Below are 23,956 nucleotides of genomic sequence, written 5' to 3' on the forward strand. Positions count from 1 at the left end.
TCCTGCATCTACCCTGTCTAAACCCGTCAGAATTTTAAACGTTTCTATGAGATCTCCTCTCATTCGTCTGAACTCCAGTGAATACAAGCCCAGTTGATCCAGTCTTTCTTGATATGTCAGTCCTGCCATTCCGGGAATCTGGTGAACCTTCGCTGCACTCCCTCAATAGCAAGAACATCCTTCCTCAAGTTAGGAGACCAAAACTGTACACAATACTCCAGGTGTGGCCTCAACAAGGCCCTGTACAACTCTAGTAACACCTCCCTGCCCCTGTACTCAAATCCCCTCGCTATGAAGGCCAACATGCCATTTACTTTCTTAACCGCCTGCTGTACCTGCATGCCAACCTTCAATGACTGATGTACCATGACACCCAGGTCTCGTTGCACCTCCCCTTTTCCGAATCTGTCACCATTCAGATAATAGTCTGTCTCTCTGTTTTTACCACCAAAGTGGATAACCTGACATTTATCCACAATATACTTCATCTGCCATGCATTTGCCCACTCACCTAACCTATCCAAGTCACTCTGCAGCCTCATAGCATCCTCCTCGCAGCTCACACTGCCACCCAACTTAGTGTCATCCGCAAATTAGGAGATACTACATTTAATCCCCTCGTCTAAATCATTAATGTACAATGTAAACAGCTGGGGCCCCAGCACAGAACCTTGCGGTACCCCAATAGTCACTGCCTGCCATTCTGAAAAGTACCCATTTACTCCTACTCTTTGCTTCCTGTCTGACAACCAGTTCTCAATCCACGTCAGCACACTACCCCCAATCCCATGTGCTTTAACTTTGCACATTAATCTCTTGTGTGGGACCTTATCGAAAGCCTTCTGAAAGTCCAAATACACCACATCAACTGGTTTTCCCTTGTCCACTCTACTGGAAACATCCTCAAAAAATTCCAGAAGATTTGTCAAGCATGATTTCCCTTTCACAAATCCATGCTGACTTGGACCTATCATGTCACCTCTTTCCAAATGTGCTGCTATGACATCCTTAATAATTGATTCCATCATTTTACCCACTACCGATGTCAGGCTATAATTCCCTGTTTTCTCTCTCCCTCCATTTTTAAAAAGTGGGGTTACATTGGCTACCCTCCACTCCATAGGAACTGATCCAGAGTCTATGGAATGTTGGAAAATGACTGTCAATGCATCCGCTATTTCCAAGGCCACCTCCTTAAGTACTCTGGGATGCAGACCATCAGGACCTGGGGATTTATCGGCCTTCAGTCCCATCAATTTCTCCAACACAATTTCCCGACTAATAAGGATTTCCCTCAGTTCCTCCTTCTGACTAGACCCTCCGACCCCTTTTATATCTGGAAGGTTGTTTGTGTCCTCCTTAGTGAATACCGAACCAAAGTACTTGTTCAATTGGTCTGCAATTTTTTTGTTCCCAGTTATGACTTCCCCTGATTCTGACTGCAGGGGACCTACGTTTGTCTTTACTAATCTTTTTCTCTTTACGTATCTATAGAAGCTTTTGCAGTCCATTTTAATGTTCCCTGCAAGCTTCCTCTCGTACTCCATTTTCCCTGCCCTAATCAAACCCTTCGTCCTCCTCTGCTGAGTTCTAAATTTCTCCCAGTCCCCGGGTTCGCTGCTATTTCTGGCCAATTTGTATGCCACTTCCTTGGCTTTAATACTATCCCTGATTTCCCTTGATAGCCACGGTTGAGCCACCTTTCTTTTTTATTTTTACGCCAAACAGGGATGTACAATTGTTGTAGTTCATCCATGCGGTCTCTAAATGTCTGCCATTGCCCATCCACTGTCAACCCCTTAAGCATCATTCGCCAATCTATCCTAGCCAATTCACGCCTCATAATTTCAAAGTTACCCTTCTTTAAGTTCTGGACCATGGTCTCTGAATTAACCATTTCATTCTCCATCCTAATGTAGAATTCCACCATATTATGGTCACTCTTCCCCAAGGGGTCTCGCACAACGAGATTGCTAATTAATCCTCTCTCATTACACAACACCCAGTCTAAGATGGCCTCCCCCCTAATTGGTTCCTCGACATATTGGTCTAAAAAACCATCCCTTATGCACTCCAGGAAATCCTCCTCCACTGTATTGTTTCCAGTTTGGTTAGCCCAATCTATATGCATATTAAAGTCACCCATGATCACTGCTGCACCTTTATTGCATGCACCCTTAATTTCCTGTTTGATGCCCTCCCCAACATCACTACTACTGTTTGGAGGTCTGTACACAACTCCCACTAGCGTTTTCTGCCCCTTGGTATTCCGTAGCTCCACCCATATCGATTCCACATCATCCAAGCTAATGTCTTTCCTTACAATTGCCTTAATTTCCTCTTTAACCAGCAACGCCACCCCACCTCCTTTTCCTTTCTGTCTATCCTTCCTAAATGTTGAGTACCCTTGGATGTTGAGTTCCCAGCCTTGGTCACCCTGGAGCCATGTCTCCGTGATGCCAACCACATCGTATCCGTTAACTGCTATCTGCACAGTTAATTCGGCCACCTTATTCCGAATTGAGGCACAGAACCTTCAGGCTTGCCTTTTTAACACACTTAGACCTTTTAGAATTTTGCTGCAAAGTGGCCCTTTTTGTTTTTTGCCTTGGGTTTCTCTGCCCACCACTTTTACTCATCTCCTTTCTGTCTTTTGCCTCTGTCTCCAATTTGTTTCCGTCTGTCTCCCTGCATTGGTTCCCATCCCCCTGCCATATTAGTTTAACTCTTCCCCAACAGCACGAGCAAACACTCCTCCTAGGACATTGGTTCCGGTCCTGCCTAGGTGCAGACTGTCCGGTTTGTACTGGTCCCACCTCCCCCAGAACCGGTTCCAATGCCCCAGGAATTTGAATCCTTCCCTGCTGCACCACTGCTCAAGCCACGTATTCATCTGAGCTATCCTGCAATTCCTACTCTGACTATCACGTGGCACTGGTAGCAATCCCGAGATTTTGAGGTCCTACCTTTTAATTTAGCTACTAGCACCCTAAATTCGTCTCGTAGGACCTCATCCCGTTTTTTACCTTTTTCGTTGGTACCAAAATGCACCACAACAACTGAAGGTTCACTAGGTTGACTCCGGAGATGAGGAGGTTGACTTATGAGGAAAGGTTGAGTAGCTTGGGCCTCTACTCACTGGCAGTCCGAGAGGCGGGAGTGCGTGGTTGGTGAGGCCTATAAAGGCCCAGCGGCAGTCCGAGAGGCGGGGGTGCGTGGTTGGTGAGGCCTATAAAGGGCCAGCGGCAGCGAGAGGCGGCGGCAGTCCGAAAGGCGGGAGTGCGTGGTTGGTGAGGCCTATAAAGGCCCAGCGGAAGCGAGAGGCGGCGGCAGTCCGAAAGGCGGGAGTGCGTGGTTGGTGAGGCCTATAAAGGCCCAGCGGAAGCGAGAGGCGGTGGCAGTCCGAAAGGCGGGAGTGCGTGGTTGGTGAGGCCTATAAAGGCCCAGCGGAAGCGAGAGGCGGCGGCAGTCCGAGAGGCGGGGGTGCGTGGTTGGTGAGGCCTATAAAGGCCCAGCGGAAGCGAGAGGCGTACCTGTGCAGCTACAGCAGGGAGAGAAGGCAAAAAAGAAGCAGAAAGAAATCAAAAGGTGACGTCACAGCCAAGAGGGTAAGTGTTTGGCTGGTGATTGGTGAGTAGTTTTTCTCTTTTTCTCTTTTCTTTTTCTCTTCTATAACAGTGAGTAACTTTTTACATTGTTGTTGCCAATTTAAGTGCATCTAAGGGTTAAGTCATGGCAGGACAGCTCGGTCGGGTGTTATGCTCCTCCTGTACCATGTGGGAACTCAGGGACGACACCAGTGTCCCTGACGACTATATCTGCAGGAAGTGTATCCACCTCAAGCTCCTGACGGTCCGCATTGCGGAGTTGGAGCTGAGGGTGGATTCACTCTGGAGCATCCACGATGCTGAGAATGACGTGAGTATCACGTGTAGCGAGTTGGTCTTACTGCAGGAGAAGGGTCCGCAGCCAGCTAGGGAATGGAAGACCAGCAGGAAGAGTAGTGCAAGGAAGGTAGTGCAGGAATCCCCTGTGGTCATCCCACTGCAAAACAGATACACTGCTTTGGGTACTGTTGAGGGGGATGACTCATCAGGGGAGGGCAGCAGCAGCCAAGTTCATGGCACCATGGCTGGCTCTGTTGCACAGGAGGGCAGGAAAAAGAGTGGGAGAGCGATAGTGATAGGGGATTCAATTGTAAAGGGAATAGATAGGCGTTTCTGCGGCCGCAACCGAGACTCCAGGATGGTATGTTGCCTCCCTGGTGCAAGGGTCAAGGATGTCTCGGAGCGGGTGCAGGACATTCTAAAAAGGGAGGGAGATCAGCCAGTTGTCGTGGTGCACATTGGTACCAACGACATAGGTAAAAAAAGGGATGAGGTCCTACGAAACGAATTTAAGGAGCTAGGAGCTAAATTAAAAAGTAGGACCTCAAAAGTAGTAATCTCGGGATTGCTACCAGTGCCACGTGATAGTCAGAGTAGGAATCGCAGGATAGCGCAGATGAATACGTGGCTTGAGCAGTGGTGCAGCAGGGAGGGATTCAAATTCCTGGGGCATTGGAACCGGTTCTGGGGGAGGTGGGACCAGTACAAACTGGGCAGGACCGGAACCAATGTCCAAGGGGGAGTGTTTGCTCGTGCTGTTGGGGAGGATTTAAACTAATATGGCAGGGGGATGGGAACCAATGCAGGGAGACAGAGGGAAACAAAAAGGAGGCAAAAGCAAAAGACAGAAAGGAGATGAGGAAAAGTGGAGGGCAGAGAAACCCAAGGCAAAGAACAAAAAGGGCCACTGTACAGCAAAATTCTAAAAGGACAAAGGATGTTAAAAAAACAAGCCTGAAGGCTTTGTGTCTTAATGCAAGGAGTATCCGCAATAAGGGGGATGAATTAACTGTGCAAATAGATGTTAACAAATATGATGTGATTGGGATTACGGAGACGTGGCTCCAGGATGATCAGGGCTGGGAACTCAACATCCAGGGGTATTCAACATTCAGGAAAGATAGAATAAAAGGAAAAGGAGGTGGGGTTGCATTTCTGGTTAAGGAGGAAATTAAGGCAATAGTTCGGAAGGACATTAGCTTGGATGATGTGGAATCTATATGGGTAGAGCTGCAGAATACCAAAGGGCAAAAAACGTTAGTGGGAGTTGTGTACAGACCTCCAAACAGTAGTAGTGATGTTGGGGAGGGCATCAAACATGAAATTAGGGGTGCGTGCAATAAAGGTGCAGCAGTGATCATGGGTGACTTTAATATGCATATAGATTGGGCTAACCAAACTGGAAACAATACAGTGGAGGAGGATTTCCTGGAGTGCATAAGGGATGGTTTTTTAGACCAATATGTCGAGGAACCAATTAGGGGGGAGGCCATCTTAGACTGGGTGTTGTGTAATGAGAGAGGATTAATTAGCAATCTCGTTGTGCGAGACCCCTTGGGGAAGAGTGACCATAATATGGTGGAATTCTGCATTAGGATGGAGAATGAAACAGTCAATTCAGAGACCATGGTCCAGAACTTAAAGAAGGGTAACTTTGAAGGTATGAGGCGTGAATTGGCTAGGATAGATTGGCGAATGATACTGAAGGGGTTGACTGTGGATGGGCAATGGCAGACATTTAGAGACCGCATGGATGAACTACAACAATTGTACATTCCTGTCTGGCGTAAAAATAAAAAAGGGAAGGTGGCTCAACCGTGGCTATCAAGGGAAATCAGGGATAGTATTAAAGCCAAGGAAGTGGCATACAAATTGGCCAGAAATAGCAGCGAACCCGGGGACTGGGAGAAATTTAGAACTCAGCAGAGGAGGACAAAGGGTTTGATTAGGGCAGGGAAAATGGAGTACGAGAAGAAGCTTGCAGGGAACATTAAGACGGATTGCAAAAGTTTCTATAGATATGTAAAGAGAAAAAGGTTACTGAAGACAAACGTAGGTCCCCTGCAGTCAGAATCAGGGGAAGTCATAACGGGGAACAAAGAAATGGCGGACCAATTGAACAAGTACTTTGGTTCGGTATTCACTGAGGAGGACACAAACAACCTTCCGGATATAAAAGGGGTCGGAGGGTCTAGTAAGGAGGAGGAACTGAGGGAAATCCTTATTAGCCGGGAAATTGTGTTGGGGAAATTGATGGGATTGAAGGCCGATAAATCCCCAGGGCCTGATGGACTGCATCCCAGAGTACTTAAGGAGGTGGCCTTGGAAATAGTGAATGCATTGACAAGCATTTTCCAACATTCCATTGACTCTGGATCAGTTCCTATGGAGTGGAGGGTAGCCAATGTAAACGCACTTTTTCAAAAAGGAGGGAGAGAGATAACAGGGAATTATAGACCGGTCAGCCTGACATCGGTAGTGGGTAAAATGATGGAATCAATTATTAAGGATGTCATAGCAGCGCATTTGGAAAGAGGTGATATGATAGGTCCAAGTCAGCATGGATTTGTGAAAGGGAAATCATGCTTGACAAATCTTCTGGAATATTTTGAGGATGTTTCCAGTAGAGTGGACAAGGGAAAACCAGTTGATGTGGTATATTTGGACTTTCAGAAGGCGTTCGACAAGGTCCCACACAAGAGATTAATGTGCAAAGTTAAAGCACATGGGATTGGGGGTAGTGTGCTGACATGGATTGAGAACTGGTTGTCAGACAGGAAGCAAAGAGTAGGAGTAAATGGGGACTTTTCAGAATGGCAGGCAGTGACTAGTGGGGTACCGCAAGGTTCTGTGCTGGGGCCCCAGCTGTTTACACTGTATATTAATGATTTAGACGAGGGGATTAAATGTAGTATCTCCAAATTTGCGGATGACACTAAGTTGGCTGGCAGTGTGAGCTGCGAGGAGGATGCTATGAGGCTGCAGAGCGACTTGGATAGGTTAGGTGAGTGGGCAAATGCATGGCAGATGAAGTATAATGTGGATAAATGTGAGGTTATCCACTTTGGTGGTAAAAACAGAGAGACAAACTATTATCTGAATGGTGACAGATTAGGAAAAGGGGAGGTGCAACGAGACCTGGGTGTCATGGTACATCAGTCATTGAAGGTTGGCATGCAGGTACAGCAGGCGGTTAAGAAAGCAAATGGCATGTTGGCCTTCATAGCGAGGGGATTTGAGTACAGGGGCAGGGAGGTGTTGCTACAGTTGTACAGGGCATTGGTGAGGCCACACCTGGAGTATTGTGTACAGTTTTGGTCTCCTAACCTGAGGAAGGACATTCTTGCTATTGAGGGAGTGCAGCGAAGGTTCACCAGACTGATTCCCGGGATGGCAGGACTGACCTATCAAGAAAGACTGGATCAACTGGGCTTGTATTCACTGGAGTTCAGAAGAATGAGAGGGGACCTCATATAAACGTTTAAAATTCTGACGGGGTTAGACAGGTTAGATGCAGGAAGAATGTTCCCAATGTTGGGGAAGTCCAGAACCAGGGGACACAGTCTAAGGATAAGGGGGAAGCCATTTAGGACCGAGATGAGGAGGAATTTCTTCACCCAGAGAGTGGTGAACCTGTGGAATTCTCTACCACAGAAAGTTGTTGAGGCCAATTCACTAAATATATTCAAAAAGGAGTTAGATGAAGTCCTTACTACTAGGGGAATCAAGGGGTATGGTGAGAAAGCAGGAATGGGATACTGAAGTTGCATGTTCAGCCATGAACTCATTGAATGGTGGTGCAGGCTAGAAGGGCTGAATGGCCTACTCCTGCACCTATTTTCTATGTTTCTATGTTTCTATGTTTCTATGTTTTTCTGAATGAGAGGTGATCTTATCGAAATGTATAAGATTATGAGGGGGCTTGACAAGGTGGATGCAAAGAGAATGTTTCCATTAATGGGGGAGACTAGAACTAGAGGGCATAATCTTAGAATAAGGGGCCGTCCATTTAAAACTGAGATGAGAAGAAATTTCTTCTCTCAGAGGGTTGTGAATCTGTGGAATTTGCTGTCTCAGAGAGCTGTGGAAGCTGGGTTATTGAACAAATTTAAGACAGAAATAGACAGTTTCTTAAACGATAAGGGAGTAAAGAGTTATGGGGAGTGGGCGGGGAAGTGGAGCTGAGTCCATGATCAGATCAGCCATTATCTTATTGAATGGCGGAGCAGGCTCGAGGGGCCGTATGGCCTACTCCTGCTCCTATTTCTTATGTTTTTATGTTCTTATGTTCTAAGATGGATCACGTTGCTACACCCCCCTACAAGGGACATTGTTGGAGTGGATGAAATCCAGAAGTCACGACACTGTCACTATTCACTTCATCCCCAATAATACACAATGCCCCATCTATGGTGGTGGTGGTGGGGGGAGGGGCGGGCTGGCGGTAAGGTTATGAACTTACGCTGGTGTAAGAAGGGACTTCAGCTCGGGGATGCAGCACTTGCGCTGGGGTAAGGCACTTCAACTGGGGGATGCAGCATTTGCACTGGGGGGTAAGGGACTTCACCTGGGGAAGGCAGCACTTGTGCTGGGGGGGCAAGGGCTTTGGCTGGGGGAGGGATACACTTGCACTGGAGTAAGGGACTTTGGCTGACACTTGGTGGCTTCTGGAGAGCTCGATCCTCTGTGTCTTCTAGAAGTCAAAGTGGATCGAGTTACAATTTGCGAAGTCAGTGAGACCTTGGGTTGGGCGGTTCCAGTTACACATTCCAGAGAAACTTCAAGGTGTGGCTTATCCTCCAAGGGGACCAATCAGAGACAAAGGCTGGCCATTTTTACATTAAAAATAAACGCGTCCTTAAATTAATGATTGAGAAAGACATAAGTGAAACAAAGATCAAAGTAATAGATTGGAAAAAGGCTAATTTTGAGGGGATGAGAATGGAACTAGGGAAGGTTCTAACGTTCACCAATAATAAAGCACAAGTTAAGTGCACATTCTCTTCGTCACAACAAAGTACAACATGAGCATAAGAAATATACTCTTTTCTAAAGAGAGGCGAGAGTCGAGAGAGGCAGCGGCCTATAAAAGGCTCAGCAGTCCGGCGAGCGTCGAGAGAGGCGGGAGTCGAGAGAGGCAGCGGCCTATAAAAGGCTCAGCAGTCCGGGGAGCGTCGAGAGAGGCGGGAGTCCAGAGAGGCAGCGGCCTATAAAAGGCTCAGCAGTCCGGGGAGCGTCGAGAGAGGCGGGAGTCGAGAGAGGCAGCGGCCTATAAAAGGCTCAGCAGTCCGGGGAGCGTCGAGAGAGGCAGCGGCCTATAAAAGGCTCAGCAGTCTGGGGAGCATCGAGAGAGGCGGGAGTCGAGAGAGGCGTACTTGTGCAGCTCCAGCTGAGAGAAGTCAAAAAAGAAGTAGAAAGAAATCAAAAGGTGACGTCACAGCCAACGTGGTAAGTGATTGGCTGCTGATTGGTGAGTAGTTTTTCTTTTTCTTTATTAGTCAGTAACTTTTAACATTGTTGTCGGCAATTTAAGTGTATCTAAGGGTTAAGTCATGGCAGGACAGCTCGGTCACGTGATATGCTCCTCCTGTACCATGTGGGAACACGGGGACAACACCAGTGTCCCTGACGACTACATGTGCGGGAAGTGTGTCCACCTCCGGCTACTGACGGTCCGCGTTGCGGAGTTGGAGCTGAAGGTGGATTCACTCTGGAGCATCCACGATGCTGAGAATGACGTGAGTATCACGTGTAGCGAGTTGGTCTTACCGCAGGAGAAGGGTCCACAGCCAGCGAGGGAATGGAAGACCAGCAGGAAGAGTAGTGCAAGGAAGGTAGTGCAGGGGTCCCCTGTGGTCATCCCACTGCAAAACAGATACACTGCTTTGAGTGCTGTTGAGGGGGATGACTCATCAGGAGCGGGCAGCAGCAGCCAAGTTCATGGCACCGTGGCTGGCTCTGTTGCACAGGAGGGCAGGAAAAAGAGTGGGTGAGCGATAGTGATAGGGGATTCAATTGTAAGGGGAATAGATAGGCGTTTCTGCGGCCGCAACCGAGACTCCAGGATGGTATGTTGCCTCCCTGGTGCAAGGGTCAAGGATGTCTCGGAGCGGGTGCAGGACATTCTAAAAAGGGAGGGAGAACAGCCAGTTGTCGTGGTGCACGTTGGTACCAATGACATAGGTAAAAAAAGGGATGAGTTCCTACGAAATGAATTTAAGGAGCTAGGAGCTAAATTAAAAAGTAGGACCTCAAAAGTAGTAATCTCGGGATTGCTACCAGTGCCACGTGCTAGTCAGAGTAGGAATCGCAGGATAGCTCAGATAAATACGTGGCTTGAGCAATGGTGCAGCAGGGAGGGATTCAAATTCCTGGGGCATTGGAACCGGTTCTGGGGGAGGTGGGACCAGTACAATCCGGACGGTCTGCACCTGGGCAGAATCGGAACCAATGTCCTCGGGGGAGTGTTTGCTAGTGCTGTTGGGGAGGAGTTAAACTAATATGGCAGGGGGATGGGAACCAATGCAGGGAGATAGAGGGAAACAAAAAGGAGGCAAAAACAAAAGACAGAAAGGAGATGAGGAAAAGTGGAGGGCAGAGAAACCCAAGGCAAAGAACAAAAAGAGCCATTGTACAGCAAAATTCTAAAAGGACAGAGGGTATTAAAAAAACAAGCCTAAAGGCTTTGTGTCTTAATACAAGGAGTATCCGTAATAAGGTGGATGAATTAACTGTGCAAATAGATGTTAACAAATATGATGTGATTGGGATTACGGAGACGTGGCTCCAGGATGATCAGGGCTGGGAACTCAACATCCAGGGGTATTCAACATTCAGGAAGGATAGAATAAAAGGAAAAGGAGGTGGGGTAGCATTGCTGGTTAAGGAGGAGATTAAGGCAATAGTTAGGAAGGACATTAGCTTGGATGATGTGGAATCTATATGGGTAGAGCTGCAGAACACCAAAGGGCAAAAAACGTTAGTGGGAGTTGTGTACAGACCTCCAAACAGTAGTAGTGATGTTGGGGAGGGCATCAAACATGAAATTAGGGGTGCGTGCAATAAAGGTGCAGCAGTTATAATGGGTGACTTTAATATGCACATAGATTGGGCTAACCAAACTGGAAGCAATACGGTGGAGGAGGATTTTCTGGAGTGCATAAGGGATGGTTTTTTAGACCAATATGTCGAGGAACCAACTAGGGGGGAGGCCATCTTAGACTGGGTGTTATGTAATGAGAGAGGATTAATTAGCAATCTCGTTGTGCGAGGCCCCTTGGGGAAGAGTGACCATAATATGGTGGAATTCTGCATTGGGATGGAGAATGAAACAGTTAATTCAGAGACCATGGTCCAGAACTTAAAGAAGGCTAACTTTGAAGGTATGAGGCGTGAATTGGCTGGGATGGATTGGCGAATGATACTTAAGGGGTTGACTGTGGATGGGCAATGGCAGACATTTAGAGACCGCATGGATGAACTACAACAATTGTACATTCCTGTCTGGCATAAAAATAAAAAAGGGAAGGTGGCTCAACCGTGGCTATCAAGGGAAATCAGGGATAGTATTAAAGCCAAGGAAGTGGCATACAAATTGGCCAGAAATAGCAGCGAACCTGGGGACTGGGAGAAATTTAGAACTCAGCAGAGGAGGACAAAGGGTTTGATTAGGGCAGGGAAAATGGAGTATGAGAAGAAGCTTGCAGGGAACATTAAGACGGATTGCAAAAGTTTCTATAGATATGTAAAGAGAAAAAGGTTAGTAAAGACAAACATAGGTCCCCTGCAGTCAGAATCAGGGGAAGTCATAACGGGGAACAAAGAAATGGCGGACCAATTGAACAAGTACTTTGGTTCGGTATTCACGAAGGAGGACACGAACAACCTTCCGGTTATAAAAGGGGTCGGGGGGTCTAGGAAGAAGGAGGAACTGAGGGAAATCCTTATTAGCCGGGAAATTGTGTTGGGGAAATTGATGGGATTGAAGGCCGATAAATCCCCAGGGCCTGATGGACTGCATCCCAGAGTACTTAAGGAGGTGGCCTTGGAAATAGTGGATGCATTGACAGTCATTTTCCAACATTCCATTGACTCTGGATCAGTTCCTATGGAGTGGAGGGTAGCCAATGTAACCCCACTTTTTAAAAAAGGAGGGAGAGAGAAAACAGGGAATTATAGACCGGTCAGCCTGACATCGGTAGTGGGTAAAATGATGGAATCAATTATTAAGGATGTCATAGCAGTGCATTTGGAAAGAGGTGACATGATAGGTCCAAGTCAGCATGGATTTGTGAAAGGGAAATCATGCTTGACAAATCATCTGGAATTTTTTGAGGATGTTTCCAGTAGAGTGGATAAGGGAGAACCAGTTGATGTGGTATATTTGGACTTTCAGAAGGCGTTCGACAAGGTCCCACACAAGAGATTGATGTGCAAAGTTAGAGCACATGGGATTGGGGGTAGTGTACTGACATGGATTGAGAACTGGTTGTCAGACAGGAAGCAAAGAGTAGGAGTAAATGGGTACTTTTCAGAATGGCAGGCAGTGACTAGTGGGGTACCGCAAGGTTCTGTGCAGGGGCCCCAGCTGTTTACACTGTACATTAATGATTTAGATGAGGGGATTAAATGTAGTATCTCCAAATTTGCGGATGACACTAAGTTGGGTGGCAGTGTGAGCTGCGAGGAGGATGCTGTGAGGCTGCAGAGCGACTTGGATAGGTTAGGTGAGTGGGCAAATGCATGGCAGATGAAGTATAATGTGGATAAATGTGAGGTTATCCACTTTGGTGGTAAAAACAGAGAGACAGACTATTATCTGAATGGTGACAGATTATGAAAAGGGGAGGTGCAAAGAGACCTGGGTGTCATGGTACATCAGTCATTGAAGGTTGGCATGCAGGTGCAGCAGGCGGTTAAGAAAGCAAATGGCATGTTGGCCTTCATAGCAAGGGGATTTGAGTACAGGGGCAGGGAGGTGTTGCTACAGTTGTACAGGGCATTGGTGAGGCCACACCTGGAGTATTGTGTACAGTTTTGGTCTCCTAACCTGAGGAAGGACATTCTTGCTATTGAGGGAGTGCAGCGAAGGTTCACCAGACTGATTCCCGGGATGGCGGGACTGACCTATCAAGAAAGACTGGATCAACTGGGCTTGTATTCACTGGAGTTCAGAAGAATGAGAGGGGACCTCATAGAAACATATAGAATTCTGACGGGGTTAGACAGGTTAGATGCAGGAAGAATGTTCCCAATGTTGGGGAAGTCCAGAACCAGAGGTCACAGTCTAAGGATAAGGGGTAAGCCATTTAGGACCGAGATGAGGAGGAACTTCTTCACCCAGAGAGTGGTGAACCTGTGGAATTCTCTACCACAGAAAGTTGTTGAGGCCAATTCACTAAATATATTCAAAAAGGAGTTAGATGAGGTCCTTACTACTAGGGGGATCAAGGGGTATGGCGAGAAAGCAGGAATGGGGTACTGAAGTTGAATGTTCAGCCATGAACTCATTGAATGGCGGTGCAGGCTAGAAGGGCCGAATGGCCTACTCCTGCACCTATTTTCTATGTTTCTATGTTTCTATGTTTCATTCTTCCATAGGTGTCTATCTGTCTCCCATTACAGTGCTTCTCCCTGTGCAACCTGCGTGCCAGTATCGCCAGAGGTGATTAGCTGTTCCTGCTCTACAGAAGGGTCATGGGACTGAGGTGGTCCTCTGCTCCTGACAGCTTGCCCCTGGGATGGAGCCACTGCTGACTGTATCTCTGGAGCTTGTTCCTGGGCAACCTGGTCTCACCGCCCACATGCCCCTGGTGTGGTTCTCTGAGAGGGAAGGCCGGAGGCCAGGCGTGTAGTGTTGCCCTGAGGGATGGCTGGCTCAGGCAAGTCAACTTCACCTTTCGACATTCCACTGGGCCCTGGATCTGTGTCCCTATTGATCAGCAGGATGGCCGGGCTATTGGTAGCTCTTATATCCTGAAAGTTATATATCTCTGGTGCCTTTTTTAGAGAGGAGTAACATTTTCCAAACTAGTCCTCTGTCACAATTTATATTTCCACGGAATCTTGGAAAACCACACTCATTGTGAGGCAGGGAAAGAGGAAAGGGGAGGCAGTGGAGCGTTTAACAATGTGCTCAGGGCGCCTTTCTTACCCAATACATAAGAAGTCCAACAAGAGAGGAATCACTGGTGGATCTAGTAATGAGAAATAAACTAGACCAGATAAGAGAAGTAAACGTAGGGGTCTCCACATGCTCTGACCTTCGCCATGTGTTTACAATGCTGCACCATATCAAAGGCCTTTTGAAAATTCAAATATATTACATCTACTGCATTACCCTTGTCATCAAGCAAGGCCTTCACTTTTGAAATCCATGCTGACTGCTCGTTATTATGTTTTTGGTTTCTAGATGTTTTTCTATCACATCTTTGAATAAATATTCCATTATCTTTCTTACCACCATCATTAAACTAACTGGTCTGTAGTTCCCTGGACTTGTTCTTTCTCCCTTTTTAAATATAGGAAACATGTAAGATGTTCGCCAGTCCTCTGACACAATTCCCTCTTTTAATGAATTTGTATATGTATGTAATAGTGCCTCTGTTATCTCTTCCCTAACTTCTTTTAACATGCACGATGCAATCCATCCAGGGGGTTTATCCTCTTTAAGTTTGATTAGTTTATCAATTATCCCCCTCCTTTCTTTCTTAACTGTCTTTATATCTTTTGTTGATTCTTTATTCTGAAGTCATGCCCACCATATTATTTCCCCTGGTAATTACTGAGGCAAAGTAACTAATAATGAAGAGAAACGTTAACTCTGCTTTCTCTCCACAGATGCTGCCTGACCTGTTGAGATTTCCAGCATTTTCTGTTTTTATTCCAGATTCCAGCATCCGCAGGATTTTGCTTTTGTATTTAATAATTTTGCCATTTCGCTGTCGTAACCTGTAAGTTTATCTCGAGCATTCCTTAGCAGCCCTATCCATAATCCTGATTTTCATTTTGTTATTTATGTAGAATAATTTACTCTTTCTTTTTTATATTTCCTGACAGTTTAATTTCATAGTTTCTCTTTGCTTTCATAATTGTTCATTTGACTTTGTTCCTAACCTCTTCGTATCCTCTTTTGTCATCTTCACCTTTGTTGTCTATGCACTTAGTGTACACCTCTTTCTTTAGTTTCAATTTTACCCTTATATCTTTAGTAATCCATGGTGTTTCACTATTGGATAGTTTGTTCTTGTTTTCTGAGCAGAATATATTTCTTTTGAACTCTATTGTTCACTAATGATCTAACAATCACCTTTTAAAACATTTCCCACTGCTGCTCTATCTCTTCGTCAATTTTTTTTAGCTCTATTCTCATCCTCTCAGAATTAGCTTTTGCTATTACTTTGGTCTTTGTCTTACTTATGTCTTTCTCAATCTTTACCTTAAACCGCATTATCTTGTGATCGTTATTGCCTAGATGTTCCCCTACACTTACTTATTTTAATTGTTCTGACTGACATTCCATTAATAAACAGTGATTCCTCGCTTGTTATGTAAGAATGGAGTCCCGCACATATTGTAAAAACTCCATTCCCTTTTCCCTTTCCCCACCTCACAATGAGTTTAGTTTTTCAAGATTCTGTGGAAAGGAAAATTGTGACAGAGGACTAGAGTTTGGAAAATATAAGTGCTCTTCTATAAAAGATCTAGGTATACTTCAGTCAGTCTGATTTCAGTTGTTAGATTATTGTGCCCTGAATTTCCATGCTGCGAGTTCCAGAACCTTTACACCATTGGAAGTTGTGCCTACGAGTGGTCTAGCGAGGTGTTTACAGGAGAGTTTCCTGCGCAGCTAATTTGCATATCCATTGGAATAGTGATTGAAATAAATCTCGTTTAAAATGATGGTACTGTGAGGACCAGGCCAACATCCCCTAGCATCGAAGCACTGACCACACTCGACCAGCTCTGTTGAGCGGGCCACATTGTTTGCATGCCTGACACAAGACTCCCAAAGCAAGCGCTCTACTCGGAACTCCTAGACTGCAAGCAAGCCCAAGATGGGCAGAGGAAACGTCTCAAGGACACCCTCAAAGCCTCCTTGATAAAATGCAACATCCCCACCGACACCTCGGAGTCCATGGCCAAAGACCGCCCTAAATGGAGGAAGAGTATCCGGGAGGGCGCTGAGCACCTCGAGTCTCATCGTCGAGAGCATGCAGAAATCAAGTGCAGGCAGCGGAAAGAGCGTGCGGCAAACCCGTCTTCCCATCCACCCTTTCCTCCAATGACTATCTGTCCCACCTGTGACAGAGACTGTAATTCCCATATTGGACTGTTCAGTCACCTGAGAACTCACTTTTAGAGTGGAAGCAAGTCTTCCTCGATTCCGAGGGACTGCCTATGATGATGATGACTGTGAAGTACAGGAGGAGGAAGATGATGATGAGGCGGAGGAGCAGGCAATAAATTCCTTCTTCGTCAACCATGGCAATAATGATGATGATGAGGACCAGGCCACTCGGGAGTCGTGGAGCGAGTCCCTGCCCCAAACCCCTCATCATCACCCCTGGATCACTTCCATGCACCAGGGGGAATCATATAGTGCTGGTGAGGACCTGCCACCCTCCCAGCGGAGGCAGGAGGCAAAGCTTCCCATGGCTTCGGGCTCATGGGGATGAGACTCATGCGTACTCACTAAAAATACAGATGTTCAATCTACGTGCTGGCTCCGAGGACAATCTCCGAGGATATGTGGCAGCTGATGAGGTGTGAGTCTCGAGTCTACAGCTCTCATTTGCTGCGACACCAGGGAACTTTTCCCGTCATTGCAGGCACCAATGGAGCACGTGGCAGCTTCACGGGAACCTACATCGGAACAGTCCTCCACCAGGAACTAGCCAATGCCTCTACTTCCACCATCATCATCATAGGCAGTCCGTCTTAACATGAGTTCTTAGGTGGCTGAACAGTCCAATACAAGGACCACAGTCTCTGTCACAGGTGGGACAGATTGTCGTTGAGGGAAGAGGTGGGTGGGGAGTCTGATTTGCCGCACGCTCCTTCTGCTGCCTGCGCTTGATTTTTGCATGTTCGCGGCGACGAGACTCGAGGTGCTCAGCGCCCTCCCGGATGCACTTCCTCCACTTAGGGCAGTCATTGGCCAGGTATCTGTGGGGATGTTGCACTTTATCAGGGAGGCTTTGAGGGTGTCCTTGTAACGTTTCCATCTTTGGCTCATTTACCACGAAGGAGTTCCGAGTAGAGCGCTTGCTTTGGGAGTCTCGTGTCTGGCATGCGGACAATGTGGCCTGCCCAGCGGAGCTGATCAAGTGTGGTCAGTGCTTCAATGCCGGGGATGGTGGCCTGGACGAGGACACTAACGTTGGTGCGTCTGTCCTCCCAGGGGATTTGTAGGATCTTGCGGAGACATCGTTGGTGGTATTTCTCCAGTGACTTGAGGTGTCTACTGTACATGGTCCATGTCGCTGAGCCATACAGGAGGGCAGGTATTACTACAGCCCTGTTGATCATGAGCTTGGTGGCAGTTTTGAGGGCTTGGTCTTCAAACTCTCTTTTCCTCAGGTGGCCGAAGGCTGCACTGGCGTACTGGAGGCAGTGTTGGATCTCGTCGTCAATGCCTGCTCTTGTTGATAGGAGGCTCCTGAGATAAGGGAAGTGGTCCACGTTGTCCAGAGCCGTGCCGTGGATCTTGATGACTGGGGGGCATTGCTGTGTGGCGAGGATAGGCTGGTGGAGGACTTTTGTCTTACTGATGTTTAGCGTAAGGCCCATGTTTTCGTATGCCTCAGTAAATACGTCGACGATGTCCTGGAGTTCAGCCTCTATGTGCGCAGACGCAGGCGTCGTCCGCGTACTGTAGCTCGATGACAGAGGTCGGGGTGGTCTTGGACCTAGCCTGGAGACGGCGAAGGTTGAACAGGTTCCCACCGGTTCTGTAGTTTAGTTCCACTCCAGCGGGGTGCTTGTCGACCGTGAGATGGAGCATGGCAGCGAGGAAGATTGAGAAGAGGGTTGGGGCAATGACGCAGCCCTGCTTGACCCCGGTCCGGATGTGGATTGGGTCTGTAATGGATCCGTTGGTAAGGATCACGGCCTGCATGTTGTCGTGGAGCAGGCGGAGGATGGTGACGTACTTTTGGGGGCATCCGAAATGGGGGAGGACGCTCCATAGACCCTCGTGGTTGACAGTGTCAAAGGCCTTTGTCAAGTCGAAGAAGGCCATGTATAAGGGCTGGCGCTGTTCCCTACATTTTTCCTGCAGCTGTCGCGCTGCAAATATTATGTCCATTTTGCCCCGTAGGAGACGAAATCCGCACTGTGACTCCAGGAGGAGCTCCTCGGTCACAGGGAGAAGATGGTTGAGGAGGACTCGAGCGATGACTTTCCCAGTGACTGATAACAGGGAGATTCCTCTGTAGTTGCCGCAGTCGGACTTGTCCCCTTCTTTAAACATGGTCACGATCACTGCATCTCTGAGATCTCCCGGCATGCTCTCATCCCTCCAGATGAGAGAGATGAGGTCATGCATTCGCGCCAAAAGTGCCTCTCCGCCATACTTCAGTGCCTTAGTAGGGATTTCATCCCACCCATAGCCTTGATGTTTTTAAGTTGTATTATGGCTTTTTCTACCTCGTGCAGTGTTGGGGTCTTACTGAGGTGGTGGCAGGTAGCATGTTGCGGGATGGAGTCGAGAACACTCGAGTCAAAGGCAGAGTCTCGATTGAGGAGATCTTCGAAGTGCTCCTTCCAGCAGGCCCTGACTGCCTCGGTGTCCTTGATGAGTGTTTCCCCATTCTTGGTCAGCAGTGGGGTGTGGCTTTGTGTGTTTGGACCGTAGGTGGCCTTGACTGCGATGAACAATCCTTGCACATCATGGCTGTCGGCCAGCTGCTGTATCTCCTGTGCTTTCTCCATCCACCACCTGTTCTTTAGGTCCCGGGTTTTTTGTTGGACCTCAGCCTTGAGCCATCTGTAATGCTGCTTTTCTGCTCCCGAGTTGGGTTGTTGTTTAAGGCTCAGAAATGTCCTGCGCTTGTGATCTATTAGCTCTTGGATCTCCTGATCATTCTCATCAAACCAGTCCTGGTGTTTCCTGGTTGAGTGACCGAGTGTCTCTTCACAGGCACTGGTTATAGAGGCCTGGAGAGCAGACCAAGTGCTGTGGGCATTCTGTGTTTCGGGGCCATCAAGTCACGCCAGGTTAGCTGTGAGGCGCTGACTGTAGAGGGCTCTCTTAGCTGGGTCTTTGAGTGCCCCGGCATTGACTTTTTTGCGGCACTGCTTCTGCTGCCCCCTCTGCTTTGGGGCTATGTTGATGTCATTGATGGATCGGATTAGGCGGTGGTCCATCCAGCAGTCACCAGCTCCTGTCATGGCGCGGGTGATGCGCACATCAGATGATGACGTAGTCGAGCAGGTGCCAGTGTTTGGAGCGAGGGTGTTGCCACGATGCCTTGTAGTTGTCCCTCTGGCGGAACAAGGTTTGGTGATGACAAGTTCATGTTCTCAACATTTTGTCAGGAGTAGGGTACAGCTGGAGTTGGCTTTCCCCACCCCCTCTCTGCCAATCACGCCTCCCCAGAGGGCTGTGTCCTTGCTGACCCTGGCACTGAAGTTACCGAGGAGGATCAGTTTGTCGTCCACGGGGACGCAGGACAGGGATTTTTCGAGGTTGGAGTAGAAACCCTCTTTGGTCTCATCTGTTGCTTCGAGTGTTGGGGCGTTCACACTGATGACTGTGGTGCAATGATTCCGGGATAGGGTGAGTCGAAGAGTCATGAGGCGTTCGTTAGCCCCACAGGGGGAGTTTTTGAGGCGGTCGACCAGCTCGTTTTTGATGGCGAAGCCGACTCCCAGAAGGCGGTGTTCTTTCTCTGGTTTCCCTTTCCAGAAGAAGGTGTAACCTCCAACTTGTTCCTTGAGTTGGCCTTCCCCTGCCCGCTGGGTCTCGCTTAGGGCAGCGATGTCGATATCAAAGCGTCCAAGTTCCCGGGCAACTATGACGGTGCGGTGTTCCGGCCTGTCGCTGTTGGAGTTGTCCATGAGGGTCCTGACGTTCCAGGTCGTGAACTTCATGTTAACAGAGTGGAAGATGTCTGTGCGTGAGTTCTTTTAACGTGGGGTGGTCGTTGCACACCGGTTACCACACGGGCTTAGCTGAGCAAGGTCTTGATCCAGTGGAAAGTTGGGTCCAAGACACTATCTCCAGGGAGGCACTGACTACAGCTCTGGTGGCAGTGGAAGATAGAGCAGGCAGTCTCGTGAGTACCAGTTTCCATATCATAGAACTTTCGCAGAAACGCAGCAGGTCTGGTTTGTGCCCGAAATTGTGACCCTTCTCCCCGCCAGGATTGCGCTGATATTCAGCCCACCTGCCACCAGCTTAACATTTTTTGACTTCATATTTATAAAGTCATTTAGAATGTTAATCAGAATGGCTCATGACTGGGACCCCACACATGGAACGGTCATCAAACTGTGAACTTTTGCACATTACATCAGCTTTGGGACAATAAAGGTGACTAAATTTGCTGCTGAATATTTCACACCATGCTGATAGAATGAGTTTCAGTCAATGTGCCTAGGAGGCTTTGCTGAACAAGATATATAGGAGCCGAGGGCAACATCATAGGAGGCACATTTCAATCTGGGTTGTAACTTTGATTGGCACCTCAGCAGGCCAATCCTGATACACAGAGTTGAGGGGCGGAGCAAAGGGCTGTCTTTGTTCCTGCCTTGCTCTCTCGCTCGCTGCTGACTACGGACAGAGATTATCCAATGGAATCTTTGCTTTTGATTAGAGAGAGAGCATATTCCTTACCCCACTGAACACTGAGAAGCAAACAAAACCTGATATTTCCTACTAACTATCAATCAGTCTGTGTAGCAGAACAGACTGTCATGGGACAGATACGGATCAGTGTATCATAATAATAGATTGGACAGAATCGCATGTATATGTACATCAATGTGCAACTCCATGGGAATTAATCAACTTTATCAAATCCAGGCGCCTGATCATAAATTCCCATTGACAAGGCTTTTTATGTACACAACCAGACAGATGTCAGATGAATCTCAGCAGATTATCACAGCAGCATTTCTTTGTGTTGGATTAAAGGAACATTCCATTGCGACGAATAATAACTTCAGTCGCAGTATGTTCAAAGCATCAGAGGAAGGTTATTCCCGTCCATAACCCCCAGCAGATCACAGTAACGGGCCTCCGATGGTGCGTGTTGGTGGAGTATCACCAGAAACATAGATCGCTGGATTTCTGCAGTCTGAGATATCCTACCTGCAGTGAGCAACCCCCTATTCATGAATATTAAAGAGAACATGTAATCGATGGTAAGATTTATTATTTCTTAGTTAGAAGTCCAACATTAATATGGAGGAACTGACGGATTCATAGGTTCATGGTGCCTGACAACATATGTAGGAATGTAAGGCTCCTCCAGAGGATGCAATCTCATCCGAAGAATTAGGCCGTGTTCGAAACCTCATCAGCCAGAGGCAAAGGAATTACCTCGCAAACATCATCATCATCATAGGCAGTCCCTTGAAATTGAGGAAGACTTGCTTCCACTCTAAAAGTGAGTTCTTAGGTGACTGTACAGAAGAGCAAAGAGACAGCACGGGGAGGAGGAATATCAAATAAAGAAACGGGGACACAACAGATACATTCCCATATTGGCCTGTTTTACCCCTGTTTTACTCCTTAAGCTTTATACATTAAGTAATATTGCTCATTGATTGGGCTACTGATCACATAATGAATGAGAGTGGTTACCTTGTGTTCTACTTGTGTCTAATTGTTTTGACTAAAATGAGTGAACGATGGAGATGGTCCACAGCGGGGAAAGCTGTGCTCTATTCACCAGTAGTGGTGAATCAAACATGGGCAGCCTCTTTAGAATTTTGCTATCAGCGGCAAATGGATGACTCCTTCCCCCTATTTTGATCATTTGCTGAGAGATACAGAAAGTGAATTATCCCCTTTCCAAAATAATACCTTTGGTTTTACTGTAACAGGACCAACCGGCGGGTAATGAAAAGGCAGCACTTACTCTGTCCCCTGGATCCCCTTTCAGACCCAGCAGGCCGCTGCTCCCTGGGCTGCCCTGCAATTAAAATAACAACCCCACAGAATCGTATCAGTCTGATCCTTTATATAGAATGTCAGCAAGTACATTTAATAATGCGATTTCTCTGTGAGAATAGCCACACCAAACCTGCTACCGTATTTTAAAAGAAGTCGTTAATAATCAGACAATTTGTAAACAATGAAACCACGCTAGTCCATAATAGTCAGGTAGCAGTTCCTTCACGAGGGTGCCAGTGACGGATTTAGTTCATGTTCTTGGTCATCCGATGATATTAATAATACACATTAACTGCGCGCTGTCATGTTCTGTTGTGGCAGTAAATAAGGATCATTTGTCACGTCAGCTTTAATCTAGGAGGTGTCAGGCTGTCTCAGTTGGTCGCACTCTTGCTCTGAGCCAGTAATTAGTCTCACTGCCTCATTACAGAACTCAGCTCGAGGACAATACTCCGTGCAGTACTGAGGGAGTGCTGCACTGTTGGAGGTATTAAACCAAGGCCTCATCTGCTTGCTCAAGTGGGTGTAAAAGATTCCATGGCACTATTTGAAGAAAAGCAGGGGAGGTTTTCTTGCATTCCTGTACAACATTCTTCTTTCAACCAAATATATTAACTGGCCATTCGTCTCATTTGATGTTTGTATCACCTTGCGTGGTGTGAAATGATGCCTTGTTTACCAAACATCACTGCATTTTAAACACAAGTAAAGGGAAAGTATTTTGGGACATTCTGAGCATGTGATATGGTGCTATATAAATGAAGGTTCTTTCTTTAGAAAATATTTCCATCACATTGAGGTTACAGACACGTGCTTTTTAACGCGACCTCCATGACCCCAGTCCAACGGTTGGTGGTCAGCAATAAGTCAGAAAGAACTTTCATTTGTACAGCACCTAGTCACCTCAGGACATCCCAGAACATTTCACATCCAGTAAATTACTTTTGAGGTAGACATTGTTGTTTGGATGGCAAGTGCAACAGCCATGTCTCATAAACAGCGACTGAGATAAGTGATCTGGTAATCTGTTGGTTTTTGGTGGTGTTGGTTGAGAGAGCAACCTTGGCCAGTAAACCAAAACTTTCTTCTTTGAATAGGAATATTTTTGTATCCACTTGAACAGGAGCAGGCACATAATGCGCCCCCTCGAACAATGCAGAACTCCCTCAGTACTGACCCAAACCCTGTGCAGCAGGGACAGAAACTCGCACTTTCTGATTCAAGGGAGAGTGCATTTCCAACTCAGCCAAACTGACACAATATCAATAAGGGAGGGTTTTCGATCCATCCAGCTCACCCATCTGGAGAAACTTATGATTCCTCCCCTGCTGACTTGATGATCGGAGTCAAGGGCTTATGTGACTGACTAGGGTGCATGTTCCAATCAACTCCCCGGTGCAACGGAAAGGAAAAAGAGGCCAATTGACCCATTATGTCAGATCTCCATCATTGCACTGTCCCAGGATTTCTTGAAGCTTCCCAAAATTATGTCATCGGCCTGCTTCTGGAGTAGGTGCGGGCCCAATTTTGCAATGTGATGAGATGGGAGTGATCATTCCTCCAGCCCCCCTCCTAGGTTGAATGTCGGGCACCCGGCATATGAAAAAATCTGGCGGCAGGGATTGCACCAGAGGTGAGCACCATAGCCGTATCAACATCGAAGGAGTCCATTCGGCTCATTGTGTCCTATTCGCTACAGCATTACAAACAAATTAGCTCCAGTAATCAGACAGGGGTGCACATTGAGAGTCTGACCTGAACCCACCCTGTGCCTGGTGGGAGGGAGTGACCTGTTCCCGGTGGGAGGGAGTGCCCGGTGGGAGGGAGTTCCTGGTTCCCGGTGGGAGGGAGTGTCCTGTTCCCGGTGGGAGGGAGTGTCCGGTGGGAGGGAGGGCCCGGTGGGAGGGAATGCCCTATTCCCGGTGGGAGGGAGTTCCTGGTTCCA

General features: G+C 47.4%; 1 protein-coding gene across 1 annotated transcript in view; it reads right to left on the reverse strand.

The window, feature by feature from the left end:
- LOC139226180 (collagen alpha-1(XXVI) chain-like) overlaps window positions 1–23,956 on the reverse strand; it is a 688,496-nt gene that overhangs the window by 40,319 nt on the left and 624,221 nt on the right. Inside the window, exon 11 of the mRNA XM_070856814.1 lies at window positions 21,977–22,030. Coding sequence (XP_070712915.1) covers window positions 21,977–22,030 — 54 coding nt within the window. The remainder of the gene's footprint in view (window positions 1–21,976; window positions 22,031–23,956) is intronic.

The sequence above is a fragment of the Pristiophorus japonicus genome, chromosome 16 (genome assembly GCF_044704955.1).
Source record: "Pristiophorus japonicus isolate sPriJap1 chromosome 16, sPriJap1.hap1, whole genome shotgun sequence".
Lineage (NCBI taxonomy): Eukaryota > Metazoa > Chordata > Chondrichthyes > Pristiophoridae > Pristiophorus > Pristiophorus japonicus.